Source organism: Anolis carolinensis, chromosome 1 (assembly GCF_035594765.1).
Source record: "Anolis carolinensis isolate JA03-04 chromosome 1, rAnoCar3.1.pri, whole genome shotgun sequence".
NCBI classification, from domain to species: domain Eukaryota; kingdom Metazoa; phylum Chordata; class Lepidosauria; order Squamata; family Dactyloidae; genus Anolis; species Anolis carolinensis.
The window spans coordinates 4835611-4863017 of NC_085841.1; the positions used below are offsets into that span (position 1 = coordinate 4835611).

At 43.0% G+C, this 27407-nt stretch overlaps 1 protein-coding gene across 4 annotated transcripts in view; it reads left to right on the forward strand.

Annotated features, from left to right (window-relative positions):
• Positions 1–27407, forward strand: part of extl3 (exostosin like glycosyltransferase 3) — a 212458-nt gene that overhangs the window by 137208 nt on the left and 47843 nt on the right. For all 4 annotated transcript variants that reach the window (XM_062968804.1, XM_016996558.2, XM_003225924.4 and 1 more), the window contains one exon: positions 17060–19622. In XM_062968804.1, coding sequence (XP_062824874.1) covers positions 17475–19622 — 2148 coding nt within the window. In that variant the 5' untranslated portion in view covers positions 17060–17474. The remainder of the gene's footprint in view (positions 1–17059; positions 19623–27407) is intronic.

A 27407-nucleotide genomic window follows, 5' to 3' on the forward strand; every position in this document is an offset into this window, starting at 1 on the left:
TAACATCCATCCTTCCAATACGCAGCAATTTGACCAGTGGGTTTTCATGGCTGAGTTTGGATTTGAGCCTGGTCTCCAGATCTTCGTCCAACAACTCAAACCACTACACTTCTGCTGGCTCTTGAACATTGGCTGACTAGGCTCCAAAATTAATTTACATGCCAGTTCAGGGGGTTCCCTAAGAATATAAGAAGCCTGCTGATAGCAGAGCAAAGGTCATTTCCAGACACGGGTCTCTAACTTCTCCATTCAAACCAGATTCTGGAACATGCTGCCCACAGCTTCCTATTAACACCCCCATATGCACAAACGCCTCCTTAATTTATTGGGCAGCATTTATTGAGCAAATAATGGCTGTTAGCGATTTCACAAGGATAGTTGTTGGATCAACTTGGGAGTTATGAAAGCCCAACCAGGAGTGCTTTGTGTGTACGAGCAAGTTGACTCATCTTTCCCGTCACTTTGTACCAGGAGAAGAATATCCAGGTCTAATTTTAAAAGGCAAGAACATTTTGTCACCTGGGTATTTCATGTCTTTTGTGCCTGGCTTTGAAGGCTATTATATAAAATTAGCTTGTTGCTCGGAGCCAGCGGATATTAGCGCTCTATTAGGAGAACTGACTTTAAAGCCCTTTAATGATTTGCTGATGGACTCTTACTTAAAGTCTGAGGTGCAAGGCAGAAAATGAAAGGCTAATGGGCTGAGATAGCTGCTAGACGGAGCAGCAAAATTACTCAGGCTTTTGGCGGCTTTCTGGCTCTCTTTGGCTTCAGATATGCCCTTCTACTGCTGTTTATTGGATTCTGGCATCCTATGGCTTCCGGTAGGGGTAGGTAGCTGCAAATGGGATGGCGGTTTGGGCAGTTTTTCATCCTCATCCTCCCAGCAGTTTGCACCATTGTTGGAAGTGGCGTCATTCAATTCTGTTTTCATTTTTGCTGCAGTTTTGGGTTTTTAAATAAGCGTTTGGGATAATATAGTGTGTGCAGGGCTTGTAGAGCCCTAGCTGCTGTGTTTCATAGCCTGTTGTTTTGAGTGAAAACTTCCCAGTTTTAAAAATTGGAGAGGGCATTGAAAGAGCTTCAGTGGCCTCATATAGGACCCCAATGGGATATCTTTGGCTTAGAATCTTCCTTTGGACTAGATATAGTTGACTCCTATGAGACCTTTCATAGGAATTGTTGTTGTTGTCTTCCAATGACTTTTGACTTATGACGTTTCTATCTTTTAAATTGAGTCTTAACATGCATGGACTGTCCAAAGTCATCCACTGGGCTTTCACAACTGGATGGGAACCCGAACCTTGTATTCCAAAGCCATAGTCCAACATTCAATCCACCAGATCCTTATAAGAATACCACCTATCTAAGGCCTAGGATGGTTTCCATGCATTTCTAAACCCAAAATATATAATATAAATTTTGGAGCTATATCCAACTTCTCCTTATCCAGTTGGTCTTAGAGAACGGGGCAACTAGTGGCTATTCCAGGCATGGCCAAAGTTCAGTCCTCCAGGAGTTTTTGACTTCAACTCCCACAATTCCTAACAGCCTACCAACTGCTAGGAATTGTGGGAGTTGGAGTCCAAAACACCTGGAGGGCCCAAATTTGACCATGCCTGGGCTATTCAGTCTGATAGCCATGGGGTTGTTGTATGTTTTCTGGGCAGTATGGCCATGTTCCAGAAGTATTCTCTCCTGACGTTTCGCCCACATCTATGGCAGGCATCCTCAGAGGTTGTGAGATATCTTTTCTCTTGCAGTTTGAATCCAATGCAGCAGAAAACACTATACTTCACTACCTCTGAGGATGCCTGCCGTAGATGTGGGCGAAACGTCAGGAGATAATATTTCTGGAACAAGGCCATACAGCCCAGAAAACATACAACAATTCTGTGATCCCGACCATGAAAGCCTTCGACAACACACTGATATCCATGTATTAACCTGCAGTATCTCTTTCTTTGAATTAATGAAGGGCATAAATGGAAAAGTGGTTCCCACCTGGGAGCCACTGGAAGAAGATAAAGCTGGGATAGAGGTCTTATTCTGATCTGAAAGTATTTTTTATTATATTAGTTTTTCACCATTTTATGTGTAGCATATTGCTATACCAAGAAACAGCAATCCCCAAAAGGAGAGTTTAAATGCAGCAATGAGAGTTGTGCAAGCCTTCAAATGTTACTGAACTGCAACTCACAACATTCCTCACCATTGCCTGTGCTGACTGTGGATGCTGAGAATGATAGTGCAACTCCATTTGGATTACCATACAATTCCCATGCTTTATTTAATCCCTTCGGCCTTCTGAGAAGATACTGTTATACCCAGGAGTAAAATCGTGAGAAGGAAAACCCATCTCTTGCCTCAATTTTGTGCCATCTCGTGTCTGCTCAGTATCTCTCCATCTGGTTTTCTTTGGCCCTGTTGTATTGTTTTTCACTCACCATACGGTTGTGAAGAGAGAAAGAAAACAATACATTTGCACAGTTTATATTGGCTTCAGTGCCCCTGTCCCAAGGGCTTTGTGAGGGAACACAACAATAAAACTGATACACAACATGGCTCTGAATTTTAACTGGAGCTGTTTTAAACTCGGCGTCCCAACATTCAGCCGAAAGAAGAGCTTGTTAACTTATGGCTTTGCTGACATTTCTTTGGAGATCTTGTCTCAAAGGAAGCCCAATGGTCTTAACTCTTCAGAGCTGCTGGATGTGTTTTAAGGAAATGGGAGAGAACAGAATGCAGTCTCTGCTTCCTAATCTCTCAGTGTCTGAAGTTATACAGATAAAATATCTTGTGGAATTTGAAGGCAGGCTTCTGGTAGACCACTTCTGCATTTTAAATGCCACACATTCTTTTTCATGTGTGGTGCCAAGAGCTGATAGAAACAGGGTCGTGCCAATGGTGAGTCCAGGACCATGAAGAGCACGTAAAAGGTATCAGAAGCACAATTCATTAACATCTGTAAATACATACTTTTTCCATTTCTGTCATCCTCCTTGAGTATTTTAGGCTTCTTACAGTGTGTACTCATCACTCCTGTTCATGAAATGAAAGCAAAACCATGAACAGAAGCAAGTAGATAATGTGAGGGGCAGAATAGCAAACTTAAGCCATGTGCCATGGAATCCTCTGTAGTGAAGTGGTCCATCTTTTGCTAGTTCTTCCTATTTTCTTTTCTGGGGTAGGATCATAGCCTCCGATGATAGTAACAATACTGAAGGATTTTGTTGTGGTGTGCTTTCAAGTCATTCCTTACTTCTGACAACACTAAGGTGAACCTATCACACGGGACTGGGAGTATCCAAGGTTTCCTTGGCAGAATTCCTATTCCAGGTGTCCTAAAATCCCAGCTGTCCAGCTGTTTGGGTTTCCAACTCCCAGAATATTCAATTGCTGAAGAATTTAGCAGGAAAACTCATATAGGAAGTGTTGCACCTCACGTTAGTTTCATCTTGCTGAACACACCAGGCTGTACACAGATTGATGTCTTTTGTAGTTTATTAGGAAATAGGAAATAAATAGTTCTTAAAAAGCAAAAGTAAAGATCCAAAAGATTGTTGCAAAACCAAGGCTACAAAGAATAATCCAAGAAAACATTAGGCATAAAACAAGGTTCCATTAATACATGACAAAGTCCCATGAACTTGAATACAAGATAATCCGAGAAAGCAAAAGCTGGTTCTTGCCCCAAACGAGACGTTGCTTTTGACAAAGGCTTCTCTCTCAGCACACCCTTTAATATTCCCTGCCTAGCATGAACACATTTCTTTGGCCTCTGACCTCTTTCTTGTTTGCTATTCTAATACTCCTGCGAACTCGAAATTCCAAACGGCCAGCTCGATCCAGAGATTCCGTTTCGTCAAGGCCAGACAGCTTGTTAGAAGCAGCCTCTGTCTGTATGCTATCTAACTGGGAGCTGTCCTCCCTTTGCACCTGGCTAGCTTCAGTATCATCTCCAGTACCATCAACACCATTCCCTGCTGTGGGAATGCCTTCCTGCTCCTCATCTCTCACAGCAGGGACACTCTGAACCTGAATCCCATAATTCCCACCAGAGTCATCTGGAACCTGAATCCCACAATCCCCATCAGAGTCATCCAGCTGAGTCACAACAAGAAGAGGTGATCTTTTGGATATCCTAGTCCCAAGCCAGTTAGGTCAAACTTCACTCTGAATACATTGGGCAGTTTTGGGCACGCACCACAGTTCATAAGGGATACTGACAAGCTGTAATGTATCCTGTGGGATTTTTGTCTTTTTGCTGGAACACATGGCAGGCTACGTCTTCAGCAAGTGCAAATGGGTTGCTTTGCTGGAAGAAAAGATCCAGCAACTGGATGGAGGCCCAACTCGCTACACTTAAGGACATTGGGGAGCTTGAGTTCTTCTTGGACACAGCCCAGCAGACTGTTTTAGATGCACAATGCACATTGGATGAACATGCAGAGGATAGATAGCTATGAGGAGGTCACTTCCAATGCGGAGGTGGAATGTGACACATAGAAGGAGAACCAGGTATCGCTCTGTGAATTTGGAGTTACACAATTGATTTGAAGTTCTCTACCCAGTCAGAGATGATGAGGAACTAGAACATGTTGGTGAAGATGAGAGGTTCCTGGGTACAACTGAGTAGACTGTCCTTGATGAATGCATGTGGGATGTCTCTGAGGAGGATGCCAGTTTGCAAACACAGAGTCTGGAGTTATAGAATTGATGAGAAGCTATCTCCCCAATCATAGATGATGTAGAACACAAACACAGTGGGGAAGATGAAGGATTCTTGGACACAGCTGAGTGAATTGTCCTAGATCAGCGGTTCTCAATCTGTGGGTCCTCAAGTGTTTTGGCCTTCAACTCCCAGAAATCCTAACAGCTGGTAAACTAGCTGGGAATTCTGTAGGCAGAAACACCTGGGGACCCACAGGTTGAGAACCACTGTCCTAGATGAATACATGTGGGATGTCTCTGAGGAGGAGGCCACTTTTGAGCTACAGAATACATCCAAAAGACAGAGGTGATCATAGCTGTAACAACTTCAAAAGGAAATGTTGGGTCCAAGCATACCTCTAGTACAAGACGACATCCAATCTATCTTTTTAAATCATTCTGAGAAAGCCCGATGTCCAATTTGTATCGCATCCTCAGAAAAGCATCTCTTTGAAAATAAGAATTCTTCAGTCATTTACTGACTGAGATTCCAAGGTTACAAAAGAACATTTGGTTTTAATGATTATACATCAAAGCCCAGTTGCTTGGTAACACACTTTTAAGTTTGAGGTCAGTTAGATCAGTGGAAATGGTTGGGTAGCCCTAGGAGAAAAGGCTCCAGGGAAGGCACCGGCCCTTAAGAAAAGGGGGGGGGGGGAATAGATCAATTGCTTTCTTCCTCCATTCAGAAAAAGAGTGCAGAAGGTTCACCGGTGTGTCACAACAGGAGTCCTTCACACATGATTCCACCTTAACAATCATGGGTCCTTCCTGTGGATTCTCTCGATTTTGATGTGTAGTGGACTTCTCTGGCTGAGAATGCAACAATGCAAATCTCAGGATGCCATAGGATGGAACCATGATAGTTACAGCGAAATAATATCCTTATACAGGCAGTCCCCAAGTTACAACCAAGGTGGGTTCTGTAGATTTGTTCTTAAGTTGAATTTAAGTTGGAACAGATACATTTTAAAGTGTAGCTCCAGCCAAATATATATGGAGTAGCATAGGAAAGGGTTAACATCCCTGTGGAGTTTGTTATGCTGTCTATGCTCCTTTTCAGAAGATTTCACCTCACTTTTTGTCCCTCGGACAATTGGAGTTCAAACATTTTGGCTTGTTGTGGAAACAGAGATTATTGACAAAGCTTCAATGAAGATGATAATAACTTCCAGGAGTGGATTTTCCTTCCACAGGGGAGATTTCTCTCACTTCCTGTTCTCTCACCTCCATTCTTAACTTGCTTGTAAGTCAGATATTATAATTGGATGACTGCTTGTAGTTCTACAATGCGTTGCTATTGAGAAAACCCTCCTTGCACTGGCATCTGCTGTGGGGGTGGCAGATGCAGTACAACCCCCATATTTATGGAATAGATATATGCAGCTTATGCCGTTTCATTGTTCACTTTGGACCACCTGTTCAAGAGACACCTCCTCTTGATATCTCCAGCATTCATCTCAATTAAGATAATCTGCTATTATTGTACTATGTGCAAAGTCCGGGAATATATCTCCTGCAAATATGGTGTTAGGGATTCCTCTTCTTCAGAAGAGGAAGGGGAGCAGGAAAGTGTTCATGAATTTGAGGGTGAGTTAGAATCTGAGGAGGAGATTTTTCAAGTACTCACATTTCAGGAGAGGTGAAAGGAAACAGAGCAGAGACGTCGTTCAGCTAGAATAGCTGCCAGAAATGCAGCTGAGTAATTGGGAACTGCCCTAGCAGCTGTGAGGGGACTCAGGGCTATAAAGCAGAAGCAGGTGCAGCCAGCTCTTGCTGGTAACAAACCGATTCTAATGCCTAAGCCTTCGCTCCCCTTGTGCCTGCTTCAAGTCTGCATCTGGGAAACTGCTCCTAAGGATGTATTGCTGTTTCTTTGTCTGAAGTAAGACTGATATTTGATTTGGGAATGTATCAGAGACTAAGAACTGTGTCTGCCCTAATACTTCCTTGCTTTCTTTTGCATTATTCCATGGAGTGTTTTGCTAAAGAAAAGCAGTTTTCATTTACTTATCACATTGTTTTAAGGCTGTTCTTGAAAGACGAAGCAGGATAAATGGGGATGTTCCTAGATAGTTTCTAGATTCTCTTAGCCAGTCCTCTACATTTAAGATGATAGAGCAGGCATGGGCCAATTTGGGCCCTCCAGGTGTTTTGAACTTCAACTTCTACCATTCATAACAGCGTACCGGCTGTAGGAATGGTGAGAGTTGAAGTCCAAAACACTTGGAGGGCCCAAGTTGGCCTATGCTTGTGATAGAAGTATGTTTAGCCTCTTTCTTGCTTGTCCAAAAATATCTCCTTCTGTAGGTCTGTAGGATGCATTGGGTTTGTACCGGCTGAGGAAGAAAGTGCCGAACCCCCTGTGGCTGCCGTTTCCTAAGCACCCTGCAAATCTCGGTGCATCTTTGTGACATGAAACATGTCACCGCGTTATGAGATCTGGCATCTTGTGACTGGTAAATTCTCCGAGGGCTCCTTCTAAATCTCGACTGCGCAGCTTTCTGTTTGAGATTAGTTGCATAAAGCAATTTCATGTCCAAAAGCTGTTCCTGTCCACAGCGATACAAGCATAAAAAGAGACACTCTTTTATCCCCATCCTGAGTGTAGAAACAGATAATGAAAATAGAGAGAGAGAAAGAGCGAGAAAGAAGAGGTTCGGGCAAAATGCTTTGAGCAAGGAGAGGGAACGGATCGGAGCTCTTACACAAAAGAGCTTTAAAATATTTCTACTCCCTCTCTTGAATGATAGGATTTCCAAGTAAGATGGCTTAGAAGAACCGAATTGAAAATGGCCCCAATAAAGCTGATAGAAAGCACTACATTCCGGGAGCAATTGAGTCTTCAAAAGCCATTTAAAACATCAAGTCACAAAGAATGATTATTGAAAAGGAATTAAAAGCCTTGATACACACACACACCAAGTGCTTGAATATCAGGCAGAATTATAAGTTGGACACAATGGTTACATGGGCTCAAAACATAGGCCAAGAGAGCAAAATGGCCCAATGGCAAAAGACATGGAAGAGCGGAATGAAGTACACAGCATGTCAAAACCTAAAAGAAAATGTCTACAAAATGCATCTGCAATGGTCTCTCCCTCCAGAGAAGTTATCAAAGATGTACAATTGCACTGACAAATGTTGGAAATGTGGGAAAGAAAAGGGCACATTTTACCACATGTGGTGGTCATGCCACAAAGTAAACAACTATTGGAAACAGATACATGGATTTCTCGAGAAGACATTAAACAAAAATTTCAAAATGGCACCACAAATGTAGCTTTTGAACTTGCCCAATAAAGAACTAGAAAAGAAATTCGGAAAAAAATTTGTTTTACATGACAGTGGCGGCTCGAATAGTATACACTAGATATTGGAAAAATCTCAGCGGTACCTCCCTTAGAAGAGTGGGGAAAATACATTACAGATTTGCTGATAATGGATAAAATAATTGTACTCTTAAGAGGAGAACCTCTAGAGAACTTTGTTAACAGACGGCAACCAGTGACCCAACATCTCAATGTAAAATTAAACTAAAAATGTACATAGGGGAAGTGATAAGACTAGACAAGGAGGAAACGGATATTAATTTGGAGCCTATGATACCTTTATATGTACTATTTAAGTAGAAGGCTGTGACCCCTTAATGAAAATATATTATCTGAAAAATGATAATGGAAGACTAATAGCTGAAAGTATTGCATTGTATGTAACAAACACTCGTAAATGTATGTATATTTCAATGAATTAAAAAACAATAATAAAGAAAGAACTATAGAATCATAGAAATAGAATAATAGAATCATAGAGTTGGAAGAGACCTCACGGGCCATCCAGTCCAACCCCCTGCCAAGAAGCAGGAAAATCACATTCAAAGCACCCCATCCAGCCTCTGCATAAAAGCTTCCAAAGAAATAGAAGATAGAATATAAGTTTAGCGATTTCTCCTGCTGAACTGCCTCTTGTCCTCCTCCTTCCAAGATAAGAACATAAGAAGAGCCAAACTGAATTATGCCCATGATCCGACTATTTTGACATTCTGTTCCTGCAGCAGAAAAGTGGATGACAACCCAAAGGCCATCTAGTCCAGCCTCCTACCATGTGGGAACACACAATCCAAGCACTCCTAAGGGATGGCCAATTAACCTCTTCTTAAAACCGCTAGAGCAGGGCTTCTTAATCATTTTCCAGTTATGATTCCATTCCACCTGGGTTTTTTTTACATATCCCCAGTATAAAGGTTACAGCCTGTGTTGGACAGGGTCGCACTCCCCCTGAAGACACAGGTTCGCAGTCTGGGGGTTCTCCTGGACTCATCGCTGAGCCTGGAGCCCCAGGTCTCGGCGGTGGCCAGGGGAGCCTTTGCACAAAAGACTTGTGCGCCAGCTGCGCCCGTTCCTTGGGAGGTCTGACTTGGCCACGGTGGTCCACGCTCTGGTTACAGCTCGTTTGGACTACTGCAACGCCCTCTATGTGGGGTTGCCTTTGAAGACGGCCCGGAAGCTCCAACTAGTACAATGGGCGGCAGCCAGATTAATAACTGGGGCAGCTTACAGGGAGCATACCACCCCCTTGTTAAGCCAGCTCCATTGGCTGCCGATATGCTACCGAGCCCAATTCAAAGTGCTGGTCTTGACCTATAAAGCCCTAAACGGTTCTGGCCCAATCTACTTGTCCGAACGTATCTCCTCCTATGAGCCAGGAAGATCCCTAAGGTCATCTGGTGAAGCCCTGCTCTCGGTCCCGCCTGCCTCACAGGCACGGCTGGTGGGGATGAGGGACAGGGCCTTCTCGGTGGTGGCTCCCCGGCTGTGGAACACCCTCCCCAGAGAAATACGGCACACCCCAACCCTTCTGAGTTTTAGAAAAGCCCTGAAAACATGGCTATGTGCCCAGGCTTTCGAAGATTAAATGATAAAGACGACCTCGGACTGATTTATGGCTACAGCACGAGGATTTTGGAGGAATGGATTTTAATCATGTTTTATATTTTTATATTGTTTTAATTGTTTTATTGGAATCCATTGCTGTTTTAATTATGTGTAGGCATTGAATTGTTGCCAATTTGTACGCCACCCTGAGTCCCTTCGGATGAGAAGGGCGGGATATAAATGTTGTAAATAAATAAATAAATAAATAAAGGTATATAAAATAGGCATGCAGACAAACATTTACTGATGGAAAAAACCAGCATTTACAAGGCTTGCTAAACAGGCTGATTTTTCTTTTTATGAAGTACAGTTTAAGCATTTCCTGCAAGGTTCACTGTAAACACTACATGTTGTAGCGAACAGATACTTAAGTGTAAACGTCTAAAACAATCACTAGGTGGCGTTCAAAAGCCTTTTACGGCTAGAACACAGCCAGACAACACCCCAACTTTGTATTGTTGCCAAATTTTGAGACCCCAATATTGAGCTAAGGAGACGTAATCTACTTTGTGGATAGCCCTCGTATATATTACTATATTGTACTATACCACTATATTGTAATGTTACATGTAATATATAATATATAATAATAATTATATTGCATTTTATTAGCATTGTATTGTATTACATTATAATATTATTATCAACTCGCTACTGAATAAATTGGTCCTTGCTCATTTGGAAATACAAGGGCTATCCACAAAGTAGGTTACGTTGTGGAATTAAAAATGAACAAAGTATAGGAGAAAACATTTACCATATGCAGTTGAAAGCCACACCCAAATACCACATCTCACGAAGTCGCCATTCAAATCTAGCACTTACCATAGCGATGAATGAGCTTTGCAACTCCTTCCCCACTAAATTCTGCCGCTTGCATCCTCAACCACTTGCTTCCAACAGTGGGGGCGTGGCAGCGTTTTGGCGATGCTGCGCAGCTGCGGGAAGGGGAGATTGGCTGGTTGAGGATGCAAGCGGAGTTTTGCTGAAACATGGTGAAGTGTAGTGAGGGATCCTATCCCAATTCTTTCTGCTTTTAATATTCTTTAATATTATTTTCTGCTTTTAATATTCTGTTAAAGAAGTAATTCCCAGCAACACACCTACTTGGTTATTTAGTAATATGACTCCAGCCAAAGGACCTGTATATCTCCAGTGTCGCTTTTAGTTTAACTTTCTCTCTTCTCTCTCTCTGTCTCTCATTTTAACTCGTGGCAGTTTTAATTGATTGATCTAAATCTCACTGTAATTAACGGAGTATTTCTTCAATCAGGTGACAGCCTCATTATTTCTTTCTTATTTCTAGCAACCAGAATTGCTAGTTGTGAGCTGGGTAGCAATTAAAAGATAAAAGCAGAACGTATAATCTGGTTGGAGAGGAACGCACCGGGAGGGAAGAAGAGAAGGAATGGATTGTGTAGGAAGTCAAGGTGATGAGGAACGTCTGGAGGAGCTTTGAACGTCAGAAGCAGAGCTTTGAAAAAGTTATTTGTGGGTAGCTAGCAGGGGTCAGTTCCATCCTGCTTTAAGCAGGCGGTAGTAAAACCACTATTAAAAAAGCCTTCGCTTGATCCATCTATTTGTAACAACTACAGACCAATCTCCAACCTCCCATTTTTGGGCAAGGTGCTGGAGCGGGTGGTTGCCAAGCAGCTCCAGGAGTTTCTCGATGACACTGATTTTCTGGACTGCTCGCAGTCTGGCTTCAGGCCTGGGCACAGTACCGAGACGGCTTTGGTCGCCTTGGTGGATGACCTCCGCAGAGAGCTGGACAGGGGGAGTGTGACCCTGCTGGTTCTCTTGGATATCTCAGCGGCTTTCGATACCATCGACCATGGTATCCTTCTGGGGAGGCTCTCTGGGATGGGGCTTGGTGGCACTGTGCTGCAGTGGCTCCGGTCCTTCTTGGGGGGTCGTTCCCAGATGGTGAAGCTGGGGGACTCCTGCTCGGACCCCTGGCCATTGACCTGTGGGGTCCCGCAGGGGTCTATTCTATCCCCCATGCTATTCAACATCTACATGAAACCGCTGGGAGAGGTCATCCGGAGTTTTGGAGGGCGTTGCCATCTCTACGCAGATGACACGCAAATCCACTACTCCTTTCCATCTGAATCCAAGGAAGCCCCTCGGATGCTGAACCAGTGCCTGGCCGCTGTGGCGGACTGGATGAGGAGGAACAAGCTGAGGATCAATCCTGACAAGACAGAGGCCCTCCTGGTCAGTCGCGCGTCGGATCGGGGTATTGGGTGGCAACCTGTCCTGGACGGGGTTGCACTCCCCCTGAAATCACAGGTCCGCAGTTTGGGGGTCCTCCTGGACTCAGCGCTGACGCTTGAGGCTCAGGTGTCGGCAGTGGCCGGGAGGGCCTTCGCACAACTCAAACTTGTGCGCCAACTGCGACCATACCTCGTGAAGTCTGACTTGACCACGGTGGTGCATGCCTTAGTTACCTCTAGACTGGACTACTGTAATGCGCTCTACGTGGGGCTCCCCTTGAAGACGGCCCGGAAACTACAATTGGTTCAGCGCTCGGCGGCCAGATTAATTACAGGGGCGAGCTACAGGGAGAGATCTACTCCCCTGTTCAAAGAGCTCCACTGGCTGCCGTTCACCTTCCGGTCCCAATTCAAGGTGAATACCATCATTTATAAGGCCCTAAACGGTTTGGGACCCACCTACCTTCGTGACCGTATCTCCTATTATAAACCTGTTCGATCCCTCCGCTCATCCGGGGAGGCCCTTCTTTCGCCACTGCCTTTATCCCAGGCCCGTCTAGTGGGAACGAGAGAGAGGGCCTTTTCTGCTGTGGCCCCCCGACTGTGGAATTCATTGCCCTCTGAGATCAGGCAAGCCCCCACCTTATTGGCTTTTAAGAAAGATCTAAAAACATGGCTTTTTCGATGTGCCTTCGGGGAGTAAATGTTATATACCTTTTTGATTACTCCCCTTGGATTTTATCCTTTGGACTGTTTGGACTGTTCCATCTTATACCCCTGTTCTCTTTATTTATATGCCTCTCTCTCCCGAGTTTTAATTAAATGTTCATGTGGCCCGCCCTGTCTGCTCTGATTTGTGTTGTAATGTATATGATTATTTTTGTACTATTATATTGTGTTATGATATATTGTTTTATTTTGTTATATTGTATGGTGTCTGGGCATGGCCCCATGTAAGCCGCCCCGAGTCCCCATCGGGGAGATGGTGGCGGGTTATAAATAAAGTTTTATTATTATTATTATTAACTATTGTAGTAATCCCATGCTCAAACCACTATACCACATTAGGAACAAAGCTCTAAAAAAGCAGGTAGGAAAGGCCATCCAGTGACCCTGAGCTGAAAGAGACAATGAACAGATTCCTGAAAGGGAAGTTGGAGTTCCTTTCCTTCTCTGGTAGGTTTTTGAGCCCCTTCTGGAAGCTTTATTTTACCTCCATCAATTAGTCACTGAACACATTTTGCATTTGATAAAACCATCTGTTCCATAAGGCATTGTGAATGCAGTGGGACTCCAGGGCACCATCATGATGGCATGTTAATTTGAAGGTTTAACCGAGTTCGACTGACAGCTTCCACCCGTTGAATACCAATGCAGACACATGTGTGTAGATGCTCTTCCAACAGGCAAGAAGATGTCCCCCCCCCCTTATATCCACACAGGCAGCCCATACTGGTGAGAATTCAGAAAAGAAGAGTGAACGTGTCTTTATTTTCTTCCAGAAATTTGTAGCACATTGTTCCTTCTAGCCGTCATCCAAAAATGATGCTTGTACCCTTTGTTGAGTGAGGTTAGGAATGAACGGGGCAGTGGATTACACTAACTTGCTGGGACTCATTTCTAGACAACTCTCAGTGTTGAGTATTCTCTTCTCAATGGCACATTTTTAAAGATCCTTTTAAGTACGGGGGCATTGTGTTGTCGAAGGTTGCCTGCCATAGATGTGGGCGAAACATCAGGAGAGAATACTTCTGGAACATGGCCATACAGCCTGGAAAACATACAACAACCCTTCGGGAGCATTGTTCATGAAGTGCCTTGACCCCTGCGGTTTAAAGCTGGCACAAACAAGGATGGAGTTGGCAGAAGGTTTTAGAAAGCAGTTGAGTTTGTAAGAAGTTGTAAGGGAAGGGATGACTTCTAACACAGAGAGCCAACTTCCAAGGCTGCCTTTCCTGTGTACCCTAAGAGAGATAGCTTGATAAAAGGTTTGTACATCATACAAAAGCTCTAGGACAGTGGTTCCCAACTTGTGGTTCGTGGACCACCAATGGTCCCCATGAACTAAAATATGGTCTTCTGCATCACCTTTATTACACCATTGCAACAAGAGCGACTGGTCTGGCAAAACCCTCTTATAGTGCTGAGGCAACTGAGACATCGGGAGAGGAGAGGCTGATTGACTACCTATGGAAGGTGCGGCAAGAAGCCTCCTGACTGCTGCTTCTCCTCCTCCTCCCTCCCACTGAGCGAAGCAGTTCCATGTGGTGCCTGGAAGCTGTGTGCCTTGGTGTCTTTGTTTTGAGGCCTATTCCTGGGGTTATTTGTGGTGTTGATTCAGAAAATTGCATCGGATAGACAACGTCAGCTCTAGATTATTAAATATGGTTTTCTGTGGGCAAGCAGATGGCGACTACTGGATGTCATATGTTCTGTATCAGAAACTAGAGCTGATGTGGATTATCAAATATAATTTTCTGAATCATCACCCCAAATAACCAAACTGAATCTAAAGTTGACCAAAAACTGATTCGTAACCCTTTTGGTACTAATGTTGGAGAGTGGCCCCTGGTCAAAGTGGCCAAGTCGTCCCTGGTTTAAAAAAAGGTTGGGAACCACGGTTTTAAAAGTACGGAGCATTGCTCAAGACATGCCTTAACTTCTGAGGTTTAAAGCCAGAACAAACAAGGATGAAGTTGGCATGCCTTAACTTCCAAAAATGCTTCTCCTGTGTGCCCTAAGAAAGAAAACTTGATAAAAAGGTTTGTACATCATACAAAGGCTCTAGAACAGTGGTTCCCAACCTGGGATCCTCAAATGTTTTTGGCCTACAAATCCCAGAAATCCCAGCCAGTTTACCAGCTGTTAGGATTTCTGAGAGTTGAAGGGTAAAAACATCTGGGGACTCCAGGATGAGAACCAATGCTCTAGGATACCAAGGTTCAAATCCCCACTTGGCCATGGAAACCCACAGGATGACTTTGAACAAGTCGCACTCTCTGAGAGGTACAGGAAGACATTGGTATATCCCTCTCTGAACAACTTTTACCAAGAAAACATCATGATTTACTTTAGTTTACTTTAGGATTGCTTTAAGTCAGAAATACCTTGATGGCTCACAATAAGCACAACAAATGTGGCCTTAATGTTTAAGCTTGGCATTCTGTTGCCATACTCAAGCAGGTATTCCCTGCTCGCTGTATTTGCGAGTCTTTTAAAGAATCGTTTGCATTTTTCACAGCTTGCGATGAATTTCGTAAGCTTATTATATCTTGTGGCTTTTCCACCTCTTAAATCTGGATTGCTCTGATGTTTCTTTCTTCTTTCTTCCCTAACTTTTCCGTTTAAAGTTAGAGAATAAATCTATTTCTTTTCCTCTTCACTTCCTTTATCTTTTTTATTACGAGTCTGGCAGAAATCAGTGTCAACTTTACTGTTGTTTCTAGAGATGGGGGAATTGAGGCACACCAAGATTAAAGTGGTCTATTAAAATTCCAGTTTAAATGATCAGAGGTTTGTAAATGATTTGCTCTTTAATAATTTGGTGTCCTGATCTGTTGCCAAAGATGACTAAAGTTGTGTGAAATCAAGGTTTGGGGAGATAGTGTGTTCCAAATCTGATGTGAAAGCCTACAATCTATACTTCTAATATAAATACATTTGGGCAAAATGGTGGAATCATGGGCATAGCTCAGGCATGGGCAAACTTGGGTCCTCAAGGTGTTTTGGACTTCAATTCCCACCTAAGTTACAAAACATGTGACTTATAAGCAACTCATTATTAACAACGGGTGTGAAACAATAGTAAGTGAGAGAAGCCTATCCTTCAGAAAGGAAATTCACTCCTGGTTGAGTTGTTATCATGGGGAAAAGAGATCTCCACGGAAGCTGTATCTCTAATTCTTGATTCCACAACAAGACGAATTTTTCAAAATCCAATTGTCACAAGGACAGAAAGTGAGAGGAAATTTTTCGAACAAATACCACGGGGGGGGGGGGGTTAACCCTTTCCTGTGCTATCCAAAGATATATATAGATAGATAGATAGATAGATAGATAGATAGATAGATAGATAGATAGATAGATAGATAGTACAGTAAAGGTAAAGGTAAAGGTTTTCCCCTGACCTATCTAACGCTTTGACAATTGCCCAGGCATTTTATTAATGGTCTTGAAACTATGCACTTTTTGACTTGACCACCCTGATTTCATCCATGGATGGTGATGTTCGTTTTTTTATTACCTTTCCTCTTACTTGGTCACTGTGGTGTTATATATTGTATTTTGTGTTTTAATTTGTTTTTATATCAGAATGTTATGATGATATGGTTTTCTGTTATTTATATTGGTTTTAACTTGTCACATTTTATTTCTGTTTTGCGCTTGACCCCATGTAAGCTACCCCGAGTCCCTTCGGGGAGATGGTGGCAGGATAGAAAAATAAAGTATTATTATTATTTTTATTATTATTATTAAGTCTAGTCCTGTCTGACTGTGGGTTGGTACTCATCTCAATTTCTAAGCCGAAGAGCCGACATTGTCCGTAGACACCTTCTAGGTCATGTGGCCGGCATGACTGCATGGAGTGCCGTTACCTTACAGAGCGGTACCTATTGATCTACTCACATTTGCCTGTTTTCGAACTGCTAGGTTGGCAGAAGCTGCAACTAGCAGCAGGAGCTCACCCTGTTCCCCAAATTCGAACCGTCAAACTTTCAGCAAGTTCAGCAGCTCAACGGTTTAACCTGCTGTGCCACCGTGTGTTTGTGTGTGTGTGTGTGTGTGTGTGTACATATATATATACACACACACACACATACACACATATATATATGGCTGGAGTTTCACTTACTAAGTGTACCTGTTCTGACTTGCAAACAAGTTCAACTTAAGAACAAACCTACAGAACCTCTCTTGTTCATAAGTTGGGAATTGCCTGTAATGGGACTTGAGCATCCATGGATTTTGGCATCCACAAGAAAACCCTGAACCAAACCCCAGTGGATACCAAGGGCCCACTGAATCACCAATCCACTCTTGAAATGTCATCCTGGCTTTATAAACAGGGATTTGAGCTAGCTAATTGATAGGACTGTATTAATGCTTAGCTAATGAAAAAGTTGTCTTTGTTTTCTGTGCTTAATAAAAGCGGGCACTGATTCCATTGTCTAATAATTGTTATATATATTTCTTTAGGTATGTTGGAATACTGACAGCACAATCACAACGAGGAATGCTGAGATTGTGAGCTTCTTCATGCTTGCCTTATACATCCAATGGTAATACAATGTGGAGAGAGAAGATAATAGTAGGCTTGCTGTTTTTCCATTTCTCTGGCCCAGAGGAGACAATTTGTTGCCATGCTGGCCCTGCTGTTGCTCTCCTGACAACTCCAAGTTAACTGAAGCTTGGGGAGAAGAATTGTATCACTGGGTCCAATTGGATCAAAGGTTGCCTCCATCATCCCAAGGAGAAGATGAAATTTCCATTCTATTGGCCCTTTGTCAAACTGGCACAATAGCATCTCCTTCCAGAGGCTTGCGGAGAAGAACAGTCCTGGTTATGGCTACTGATCCAACGTGATCGGGGTGCGGCACCCACTCTTGGACTCATGACTGGGTATACCATGTTGCGGAATGGGGGCGTAGGGAATGGAGGTCAGCCCTGGATGTTACGATGGTCCAGTCGCATTCGGCTCACTTGGCTTAGCTTCACACTGTTCATCATCCTGGTCTTCTTCCCGCTCATTGCCCATTACTACTTAACCACCATAGATGACGCAGATGATGCTGGCAAGCGCATCTTTGGCCCCCGCACAGGAAACGAGCTGTGCGAGGTGAAGCACGTCCAAGACCTGTGCCGCATCCGAGAGTCCGTGAGTGAGGAGCTCCTCCAGTTGGAAGCCAAGCGCCAAGAGTTGAACAGCGAGATTGCTAAACTGAACCTCAAGATTGAAGCTTGCAAGAAGAGTATTGAGAACGCCAAGCAAGATCTCTTGCAGTTGAAGAATGTCATCAGCCAAACAGAACATTCTTACAAAGAACTGATGGCTCAGAACCAGCCCAAGCTCTCCCTACCCATCCGTCTGCTGCCAGACAAAGATGAGACTAACTTCCCCTTGCCAAAATCCAACAGGAACTGCCGGCTACACAACTGCTTTGACTACTCACGTTGCCCGCTAACCTCTGGCTTCCCTGTGTATGTCTACAACAGTGACCAATTCAGTTTTGGGAACTCGTTAGACCCTTTAATTAAGCAAGCCTTTGAATCCACTGTCAGAACTAATGTGTATGTTACTGAAAATGCAAACATTGCCTGTATATACATAATCCTAGTGGGGGAAATGCAGGAGCCTGTAACGCCAAAACCTACTGAAATTGAGCAACAGTTGCACACACTACCCTACTGGAGGACAGATGGACACAACCATCTCATCATTAACTTATCCAGGAAGTCGGAAACTCAGAACTTCCTCTATAACATCAGCACCGGGAGAGCCATGATCGCCCAGTCCACCTTCTATGATGTGCAGTATCGTCCAGGCTTTGACATCGTGGTGTCTCCTCTCGTCCATGCCATGTCTGAACCCAACTTCCTTGAGATCCCTCCCCAGGTGCCAGTCAAACGGAAATACTTATTCAGTTTCCAAGGAGAGAAGGTAGAGTCTCTCCGATCCAGCCTGCAAGAAGTGCGTTCGTTTGAGGAGGAAATGGAAGGCAACGCCCCGGCAGATTACGACGACAGGATCATTGCCACCCTGAAAGCTGTCCAAGACAGCAAGTTGGACTTTGTCTTGGTAGAATTCACATGCAAGAACCAGCCTAAGCCAAGCCTGCCCACTGAGTGGGCTCTTTGTGGAGAAAGGGAAGACAGACTCGAGCTACTGAAACTATCTACTTTTGCACTGATAATCACCCCAGGCGACACCCACCTTGTCATCTCTTCTGGGTGTGCAATGAGACTCTTTGAGGCTCTGGAAGTCGGAGCCATCCCAGTGATCCTTGGGGAGCAAGTCCACCTGCCCTATCACAATGTGATCCGGTGGAATGAGGCAGCCTTAATCATACCAAAGCCACGTATCACAGAAGTGCATTTCCTTCTGAGGAGCATTTCTGACAATGACCTCTTGGCCATGAGGAGGCAGGGCCGCTTCTTGTGGGAGACCTACTTTTCCACCTCAGACAGTGTCTTCAGCACTGTCTTGGCCATCATAAGGACTCGAATCCAAATCCCAGCTGTCCCCATTCGAGAGGAAACGGCGGTAGAGATCCCTCACCGATCTGGCAAAGCTGCTGGCACAGATCCCAACATGGCCGACAATGGGGACTTGGACCTGGGGCCGGTGGAAACGGAGCCGCCATATTCCTCTCCCAAATACCTGCGCAATTTTACCCTCACAGCAATGGATATTTACAGAAACTGGAATGCAGCTCCTGGGCCTTTCCACCTCTTTCCCCACACACCCTTTGACCCTGTCCTGCCATCAGAAGCGAAGTTCTTAGGGTCTGGGACTGGGTTTCGACCTATCGGAGGGGGAGCTGGTGGCTCCGGGAAGGAGTTCCAAGCCGCATTGGGTGGCAATGTCCCCAGGGAACAGTTTACAGTAGTCATGTTGACGTACGAGCGGGAGGAAGTATTAATGAACTCCTTGGAGAGGCTCAACGGGCTCCCTTACTTAAACAAAGTGGTAGTGGTCTGGAATTCACCCAAGCTTCCATCAGAAGATCTCCTGTGGCCGGACATTGGAGTTCCAATTGTGGTAAGTGCGATTCAGATACTTATTTCTTATTCTTGGGGGGGGGGGAGCAGAAAGACTTTTTCCTTTCCTACAAAACAATGTGAACCTTTAATCTTATTTAACTGTGTAATAAAGTTTGCATCAATTTGGATCCTATACGAGTATTTGCAATGTTGAGCTATGAAGACCATAGAACAGACCCTCCACTTTTGCAGGAATTAGGAACACAGAACCCCTGCAAAAGTGGGAAAAATACAAAGTCAAAAAATGTTTTAACCTGAGAGAAAACCTCTAGAAATTTCTAGATTCTCCAAGACAACTATGTGATCAATACTCTGGAGGACCTGCAGTTGTTAGGGAGAACATTTTAATCAAATCTATAAACAATCAAATCCTCCAAAGCTAAACCAGTGAATGCTGTCTATGTTAGAGAGGTGATGGTCCGACACTCCCTACCACTACTCTGCCCACTTAGCCGCAAGATCTCCGCCATTGCAAAAGTACTTCCCAACTTTGAACCCTTGACTTGCTGAGCCCTACTAAGAGTCTTTGGAAGTGTTCTCGAAGGCTTTCATGGCTGGAATCACAGAGTTGTTGTGTGTTTTCCGGGCTGTATAGCCGTGTTCCAGAAGCATTCTCTTCTGACATTTCTCCCACATCTATGGCTGGCATCCTCAGAGATATACCTCAAAACCTCAGAGGATGCCTGCCATAGATGTAGGCGAGACGTCAGGAGAGAATGCTTCTGGAACATAGCCATGCAGCCCGGAAAACACACAACAACCCAGTCTTTGGAAGGTTTGGAGCAAAGCAGATGAGATGATCAACAAAGTTACCAGATGATATTGGTGATTGACTCACACTTAGGAATGAGCTGGAGCCCAAAGTCTGGATAGCAAACTCAAAGGGAAGGATTTGTCGTCTTATTGATCGAAGTCTAGAGGCATAATTCGGACTTGGGGCATCTTGTATTTCATGGAATAGGAATAGCAGACATGCCACCTAGGAATTAACTGGGTGTCCAGGACAGGTCACATTGTGGCTGTGTGCTGCTGTCTTCTCTTTCAGGATTCAGGTTTGCTGTTGACATATATGTTCTAGTCTGTCCTTATGGTATGATTACTTGGTAGTGCTAACTTTGGAGTTCCAGATACCTTCTTTTTAGAGGCACGATGAAGTGTGAGAAGACATGAGTTTGGAGGTCTGACCGTCCTTCTATGAGGGCATGTTCAACATGGCCATCCTTATCTTTTTGGTGATAGTTTACACAGTATAAATCAGCAGGCAGCTACTTGATGTTTGAGTAAGCTTCATACAGATACCTGCAGGTCTTAATGCAATCTTAGATATGTGAAGTAAAATTGTGATAGGTGTAAGTCACAGCTCATCTTTTCTTAAACATTGGATGCACATCAAAGTGTGCTTTCCGTTGAAGGCAAAGCACGAAAATTAGATATTGTCAGGATGGGCATTCTGTTGGATTTTCCATACAGCGCATGGATCTTTGGATCAAATAATTATGGAATGTGTTCATCCAGATGTGCGTGAGACAAATCCAGATGATATCAAGTATTATAACTGAAGATGTGATTGCACTGGAAGAAAAGTAGGGAGGGTGGAATGCAGAAGATTTCCTTTCCCTTTGATATCCTTCTCCAGCTACGGTAATCAAGAAGAAAAATGCTTCTTTTCCATTTCTTCCAGGTTTTATTTTCTCTTTATCTTTACCTCTCTAGTTCTAACTCTAATACAGAGGACACATTCGTCTTTCACTTTTAGAAATGAAGTAGTATTTTGAAAGAAAAGGCAATGTTTACATGTGATGGGGGTACCTGTTGCTATTTTGTCAGCTAGAAGCTGGATGAAGCAAGCTTCTTAATATATTTTATCATACTGTTTCTGACTAGTAACTCACTGAGAAATGAATGAAATCGTTCCTTCTTTCCCTACTCCCACCCCAGGAGGAGCAAAATGAGTTAGTGGTTCATGCTGCTGCAAAACGAGTTTCACATTAGTCCTGCTGACTCTTTAGTTAGTTTTTATCCCCCTTGAAAAACCAACAGCATCCTTGAAATAATACCCACTTTTATATATATATATATATATATATATATATATATATATATATATATATTATACACCGTACTCTTCTTTGCTTTTATAAGAAGACAGGATCTTTTCACAAATGTATAAACATTTCACCAGATTACTCCAGCTCTTTCCTCAGCCCTGGAATTTGCTATAATTGGAGACGATGTTGTTGAAAACCCGTTTCTATTTATTTGCAAGTTTTAGCCTGCCTTATTTATTGGCAAAGAGCTATTTAAGACGAAGCAGAGTACAGATTTTTAAAAACAAACAGTCCATTGACATACACAGTGAAACAAGAGACAGCGACTGCATTAAAAAAAAACACCCAAAAGACAAACAAAAGTTTTCCGTCCTTCCTGGATTAATTTTTGATTAACATCTTCCTAAAGATGTCAGCTTAACCTTTCAAGGCTGCGTTGAGTTTGCAGCTTTGCATTTCCCTGCAGGATTCAATGATTGCTTGCTTAAAGCAGGTTTTCCAAAAAAATTTCAGTCATTCAACCCTTCAGAAGGTATTTATTTTCTAAAGAACCCTAACTCCAACAGGTCTTCAAGTCTAATCCCCTTCTGAAATGCAGGAAGACACCTTCTAAGCCAGGCATGGGCAAGCTTCGGCCTTCCAGATGTTTTGGACTTCAACTCCCACCATTCCTAACAGCCTCAGGCCCCTTCCTTTCCCCCTCAGCCGCTTAATATTATATATTATTGTAAATTATATTGTATATATGTATATATGCACATATGTACATGTGCATACACACACACACACACACACACACACACACACATATATATATACATTTTGCTCATTTTGCTCCTCCTGAGGAGGGATTGGGGAAAGAAGGAACAATTTCATTCATTTCTCAGTGAGTTACTATATGATAAAATATATTAAGAAGCTCGCTTCATCCAGCACCGGGCTTCTAGCTGACAAAATAGCAACAGGTACCCCCATCACATGTAAACATTGCCTTTTCTTTCAAAATACCACTTCATTTTTAAAAGTGAAAGATTTTATTTGGTTTGCTGTTTTTATCCGGACTTGGCCCCATGTTAGCCGCCCCGAGTCCCTTCGGGGAGATGTACGCGGGGTATAAAAATAAATGCTGCTGATGATTATTATTTTATTATGACATAGCAAACAAGATAGATATGCTGGATTTCGTATCACAAAATCACAAGTCAAACACTTCCCAAGTGTCTAGGACTGTGTGATGTATTTTCGGATGATGCGTTCGGAAGACTAGTTCACAACATTGGCTTCTTATGGCAGTTCAGCCTTTTTGGGAACCTGGTAATCTTTTGAAAATTTTCTGATTCTGGCCCTTCAAAGTGACACACTTTGCAGAAACTCTGATTTATTAAGAGACTGCAGAGAAGCTGTTGAATGTGCTATAAGCTGCGCTGTTCTATTTCCATAGTATATCACATTTCACAGGTTTTAAAAAGAAGGTTTTCTAGCCTTTATGGATACCTAGATATATTTGACAGTGTTTGGGCAGCAGCTGTTGAAACTCTTGAATCTGGAGGTTTTACTGAACCAGAATTGATTGAAGTTACTCTAGCACAGCAGCACAAAGGATGGTTTGGCCAGGATGTCTGCTAACCCTTTGTTTGGGGATTTATAGTTCCAAAACAAGCCTTTCCAAGCTCTGCCTGGTGCCATCCAGTTGAATTTACAGATTGAAACAAGACATCATTTTTTTTGTTATTTGCACCACATCAGCAGGTTGTACAAACCACAGATGTGTTCTCATTTGCTTTGAATAATTCTATAAAAAGGTCTCATAATTGGTGCAGCTTTTTTTGTCTTTCACACACAACTTTGCTTGTACTTTTCATTCATTGATCTTGAAAATATGGGTTGGAAAACGCATGGCGTTTGACCGCTCCTGCACTTAAAAACCTAATCCTGCAGATGAAATATTGTTCCCCTTCCATTCTTTTCCTTTTTTTGTAACGCAGGCTGCAAAACGGGTGTCCATTTGTCTTGCTTTGGCTTGGTATTACTTTATTGTAAGCTACTTAGCACGAAGCACAAGGGTTTTGGGGAAGCAAGCTTTCTCTCCAATTAAGAGTGGAAGGGGTGGGGGAGAACTGGCATCATTTAAAAATTGCTATTTCTATTAACACCAAAACAATTTCAAGCATCATAAGACCACCAGGTGCAGAACGGCGATAATGCCACCGTGACAAAGTGATTACTGATCAAAGCACCTAAAGCAGACGGTTAATGAACTCCAACAAATTACAGTGTAATGAGATGGTGTGTGTTGTGCATTCAGAAATACATGTTTTCACCAAAGCCCACAGTAAGCAATGTGCAGGAAGCAACAACTGAGAATTTGAGGAGAGCCCAGTGTCAAGTAGCGACTTGAGTTTTAGGGTGTGAATAAATGAAAGGCAGGATGAAATTCCCACTCATTTTCATGGAGGGCCACATCCGCCTTATAGTTACTTTCAGAAGGCAGTTGAGTCCATGGACAGATTTATTTATCATGTCAGAAGCAAATTGAGGGTACAGTTAAAATGTATTTTAAAAAACACAAAGTTAAAAACTTGGCATTATAAAATGTGATGTTTATTTGTACTTGAACAGAAAGGCTGCATATTGGTTTTAATAAAATAACAAGCTTTGCTTTAGCAGAGAATGGTTCTTTTAACATGAGTTTCTTGAAAATATGTTCCCTCACAAAGGAATATAAACAGGCTTTTAAAACCTTTAAGTCCGTTTCGAAACACAAACACTCTAACTTTTAGAGGCTCACTACAATTCTTAGCACTTCTCCCTGAAGGCTAATTAAACTTTTCCTTCAAAGAGGTTTATCACTAACAGTTCCCAAACCTTCCTTCCTTCCTTCCTTCCTTCCTTCCTTCCTTCCTTCCTTCCTTCCTTCCTTCCTTCCTTCCTTCCTTCCTTCCTTCCTCTAAATTCCACTCCCTAACTCTACGAACACCAAACCCTATCTGACTAACATCCACACATTAACCTGCCTGATGACTCCTCCCCCTGCCTTGCTTTGCTTGGCTTTGCTCTTCCAAGCAAGGCCTTGAATTGCCTGTGCACACCAACCATGCAAGGTAGGCTAATCCGTTACAATGTCCCTCAAAGAGGAGCTCCAAATTCCCCAGAGGCAACAACTTCTTTTGCTTTTGCTTAGCATTAAAATTACTGTATTATGTGAATTTAGTGCACACCCAACTTTTGGCAAGGTAATTTAGCCCAAAAAAGGTGAGCATTAGATTCGAATAAATAGATTATGCTAGGCTGTGCCAGCCATACGAGGCAGACAGCAGTAAATATACAGTTTGGAACGAAGGGCAAATTTCCAAGGAATAATACAGATCTGTAGCCCAAACTTGCAGGAATATTTCAGAATAAACTGTAAGGAAGGTTCAGAATAAACTGAAACTGGCTATGCAAGTAAGAAGCAACAAAATATGGTTTTCAGGTGCATTGAAAGCCAGAGAATTGATCAAGAAGATCGTGCAGATGCTGTTCAATAAGGATGGTAAAAGGTTAACATCTCAATGGAAAAAATAGAACTATTCAATACTGATTTTGTCTTTGCCCCCACCCCCATCCGTACAACAGCCAAGACCTCAGCAAGGGATCTGGAGTGGAAATCAAGATTGATAGGGAGTTAATTAGGAATCACCTACCTTAAACGAGTTCAGATCCGCAGGGTCAGATGAACTGCGTCCCAAAATGCTGGAGGAAGTTGCTGATGTTCTCTTGACTTGCTGTCAGGGAATGGAAGGCATGCTTATCGAATTTGGAGATGACACCTCATTAGGAGAAGTATCTAATCCCCGATTTTGATGGGACTGAATCAAAATTCAAAATGACCTTGACAGATTAGAGAGTTCAGCCATAACTAACAAAATGCACTACAACAAGGCTAAATGTAAGACACACCAAAATACCTTAAAGGTGCCAGATCCGGTTGGATTTTCTAGGCTAAGCAGTTACCCCTTGTTAGTACTAAAAAATGGGAGACTACTGAAAAATACCAAGTGCTCTAGGCTATATTTTAGAGGAAGGAACTGGCAAAACCATTTCCAAGTATTCCTTGCCTAAGAAAACCCTGTGAAATTCATGGAGTCGGCCATAAGTAAACAGGTGACTTCATCCTATACAAACAGAGGAGGCCCAAGAAAGCAGAAATTGTTTATTTGCTTACCTTGTTTGATTATTTGTTAATGGCCTTTTTGTCCTCTTGGGATTTGAAAGCAAGGTAAAATATAAAAGATTTTTTAAAGAAAAAATATTTAACAATAGAACATAAACAAAATCCAGTTTTAAAAATCTGGAGGCCATACAGAACAATACAGTCCTGAAAGCTTGACAGCAATGGAGGGAATCTTGCTTCTTTGGAGTAGAAGCACTGCAACAAGAAAAACACTATTTGAAGTTGAAGGACTGGCTGTAGCCCCGGCCAAGGCAAATCATCTCCAGCATACACAATACATTTTCATCCCTTGATGTTTCTATCTTCAGTTGACAACCTGTATGAATAAGCTGAATGAAGCAGAGAAATTGTGACATTGGTAGAGATACCAAGATGCTTGTTTATAAAGCTATTGTCCTTCCAATTCTGTTGTTTGCCTGTGAAACATGGACCCACTACAAAAGCCACTCTCGACTTCTGAAACAATTGCATCAGTGTTGCCTCCAAAAAAATCCTGCAAATCTGTTGGGAAATAGACAGGCGGACAAACAACAGTGTTATGGAAGAAGCAAAGACCACCAGCATCGAAGCCATGATCCTCCGCTATCCACTTCACTGGAGTGACCATGTTATCCAGATGTCTGATGACCGTCTCCCAAAGAACTTCCTTTATTCTCATCTTAAGAACGGAAAACTGAGTCTTGGTGGACAACAAAAGAGATTTGAAGATGGGCTTAAAGCTACCCCAAAATGAGTAGTATAAACACAGAGAACTTAGAAGCCCTGGCCTTCAAATGTTGAAACTGGAGGTCAGCTGTTGCCAACTTTGATGCTATGGATTTTAAAGCAGAGCAAATAGAAGGCAAATGGGAGAAATGTGCCAAGAGGAAGAAAGCCGGGCTGTGGCGCGGGGCTGGGCTGTGGCGCGGGGCCGGGCTGTGGCGCAGCTGGCTAGTAACCAGCTGCTATAAATCACTACTGACCGAGAGGTCATGAGTTCGAAGCCCGGGTCGGGTTAATCCTCCGACCATAAAAAAAAAAATAGCCCCGGCTTGCTGTTGACCTAGCAGCCCCGAAAGACAGTTGCATCTGTCAAGTAGGGAAAATTTAGGGACGCTTTATGCGGGAGGCTAATTTAACTAATCTACAACACCATAAAACTGCTCACGAGGAAAAGAAGAGGAAGAACAGCCACCAATGGATGGTGAAGCAACAGCTCCCCCTGTGGCCGGAATCGTGAAGCTGGATAGATGTTAAAAAAATGCCTCTGTGTCTGTCTAAAACTGAATATTGTTTGTCTGTTGGCATTGAATGTTTGCCATATATGTGTTCATTGTAATCCGCCCTGAGTCCCCTTCAGGGTGAGAAGGGCGGAATATAAATACTGTAAATAAATAAATAGAATAAATAAGGCACGTCAAGGACACCCATATCGGGACCGCCTTCAATCTGGAAACGTATGTCCCCAATTTGAAAGACCATGTGGATCCAGAATAGGTCTCCGTAGTCATTTACAGACTCACTGCCAAGACTCTATCTTTAG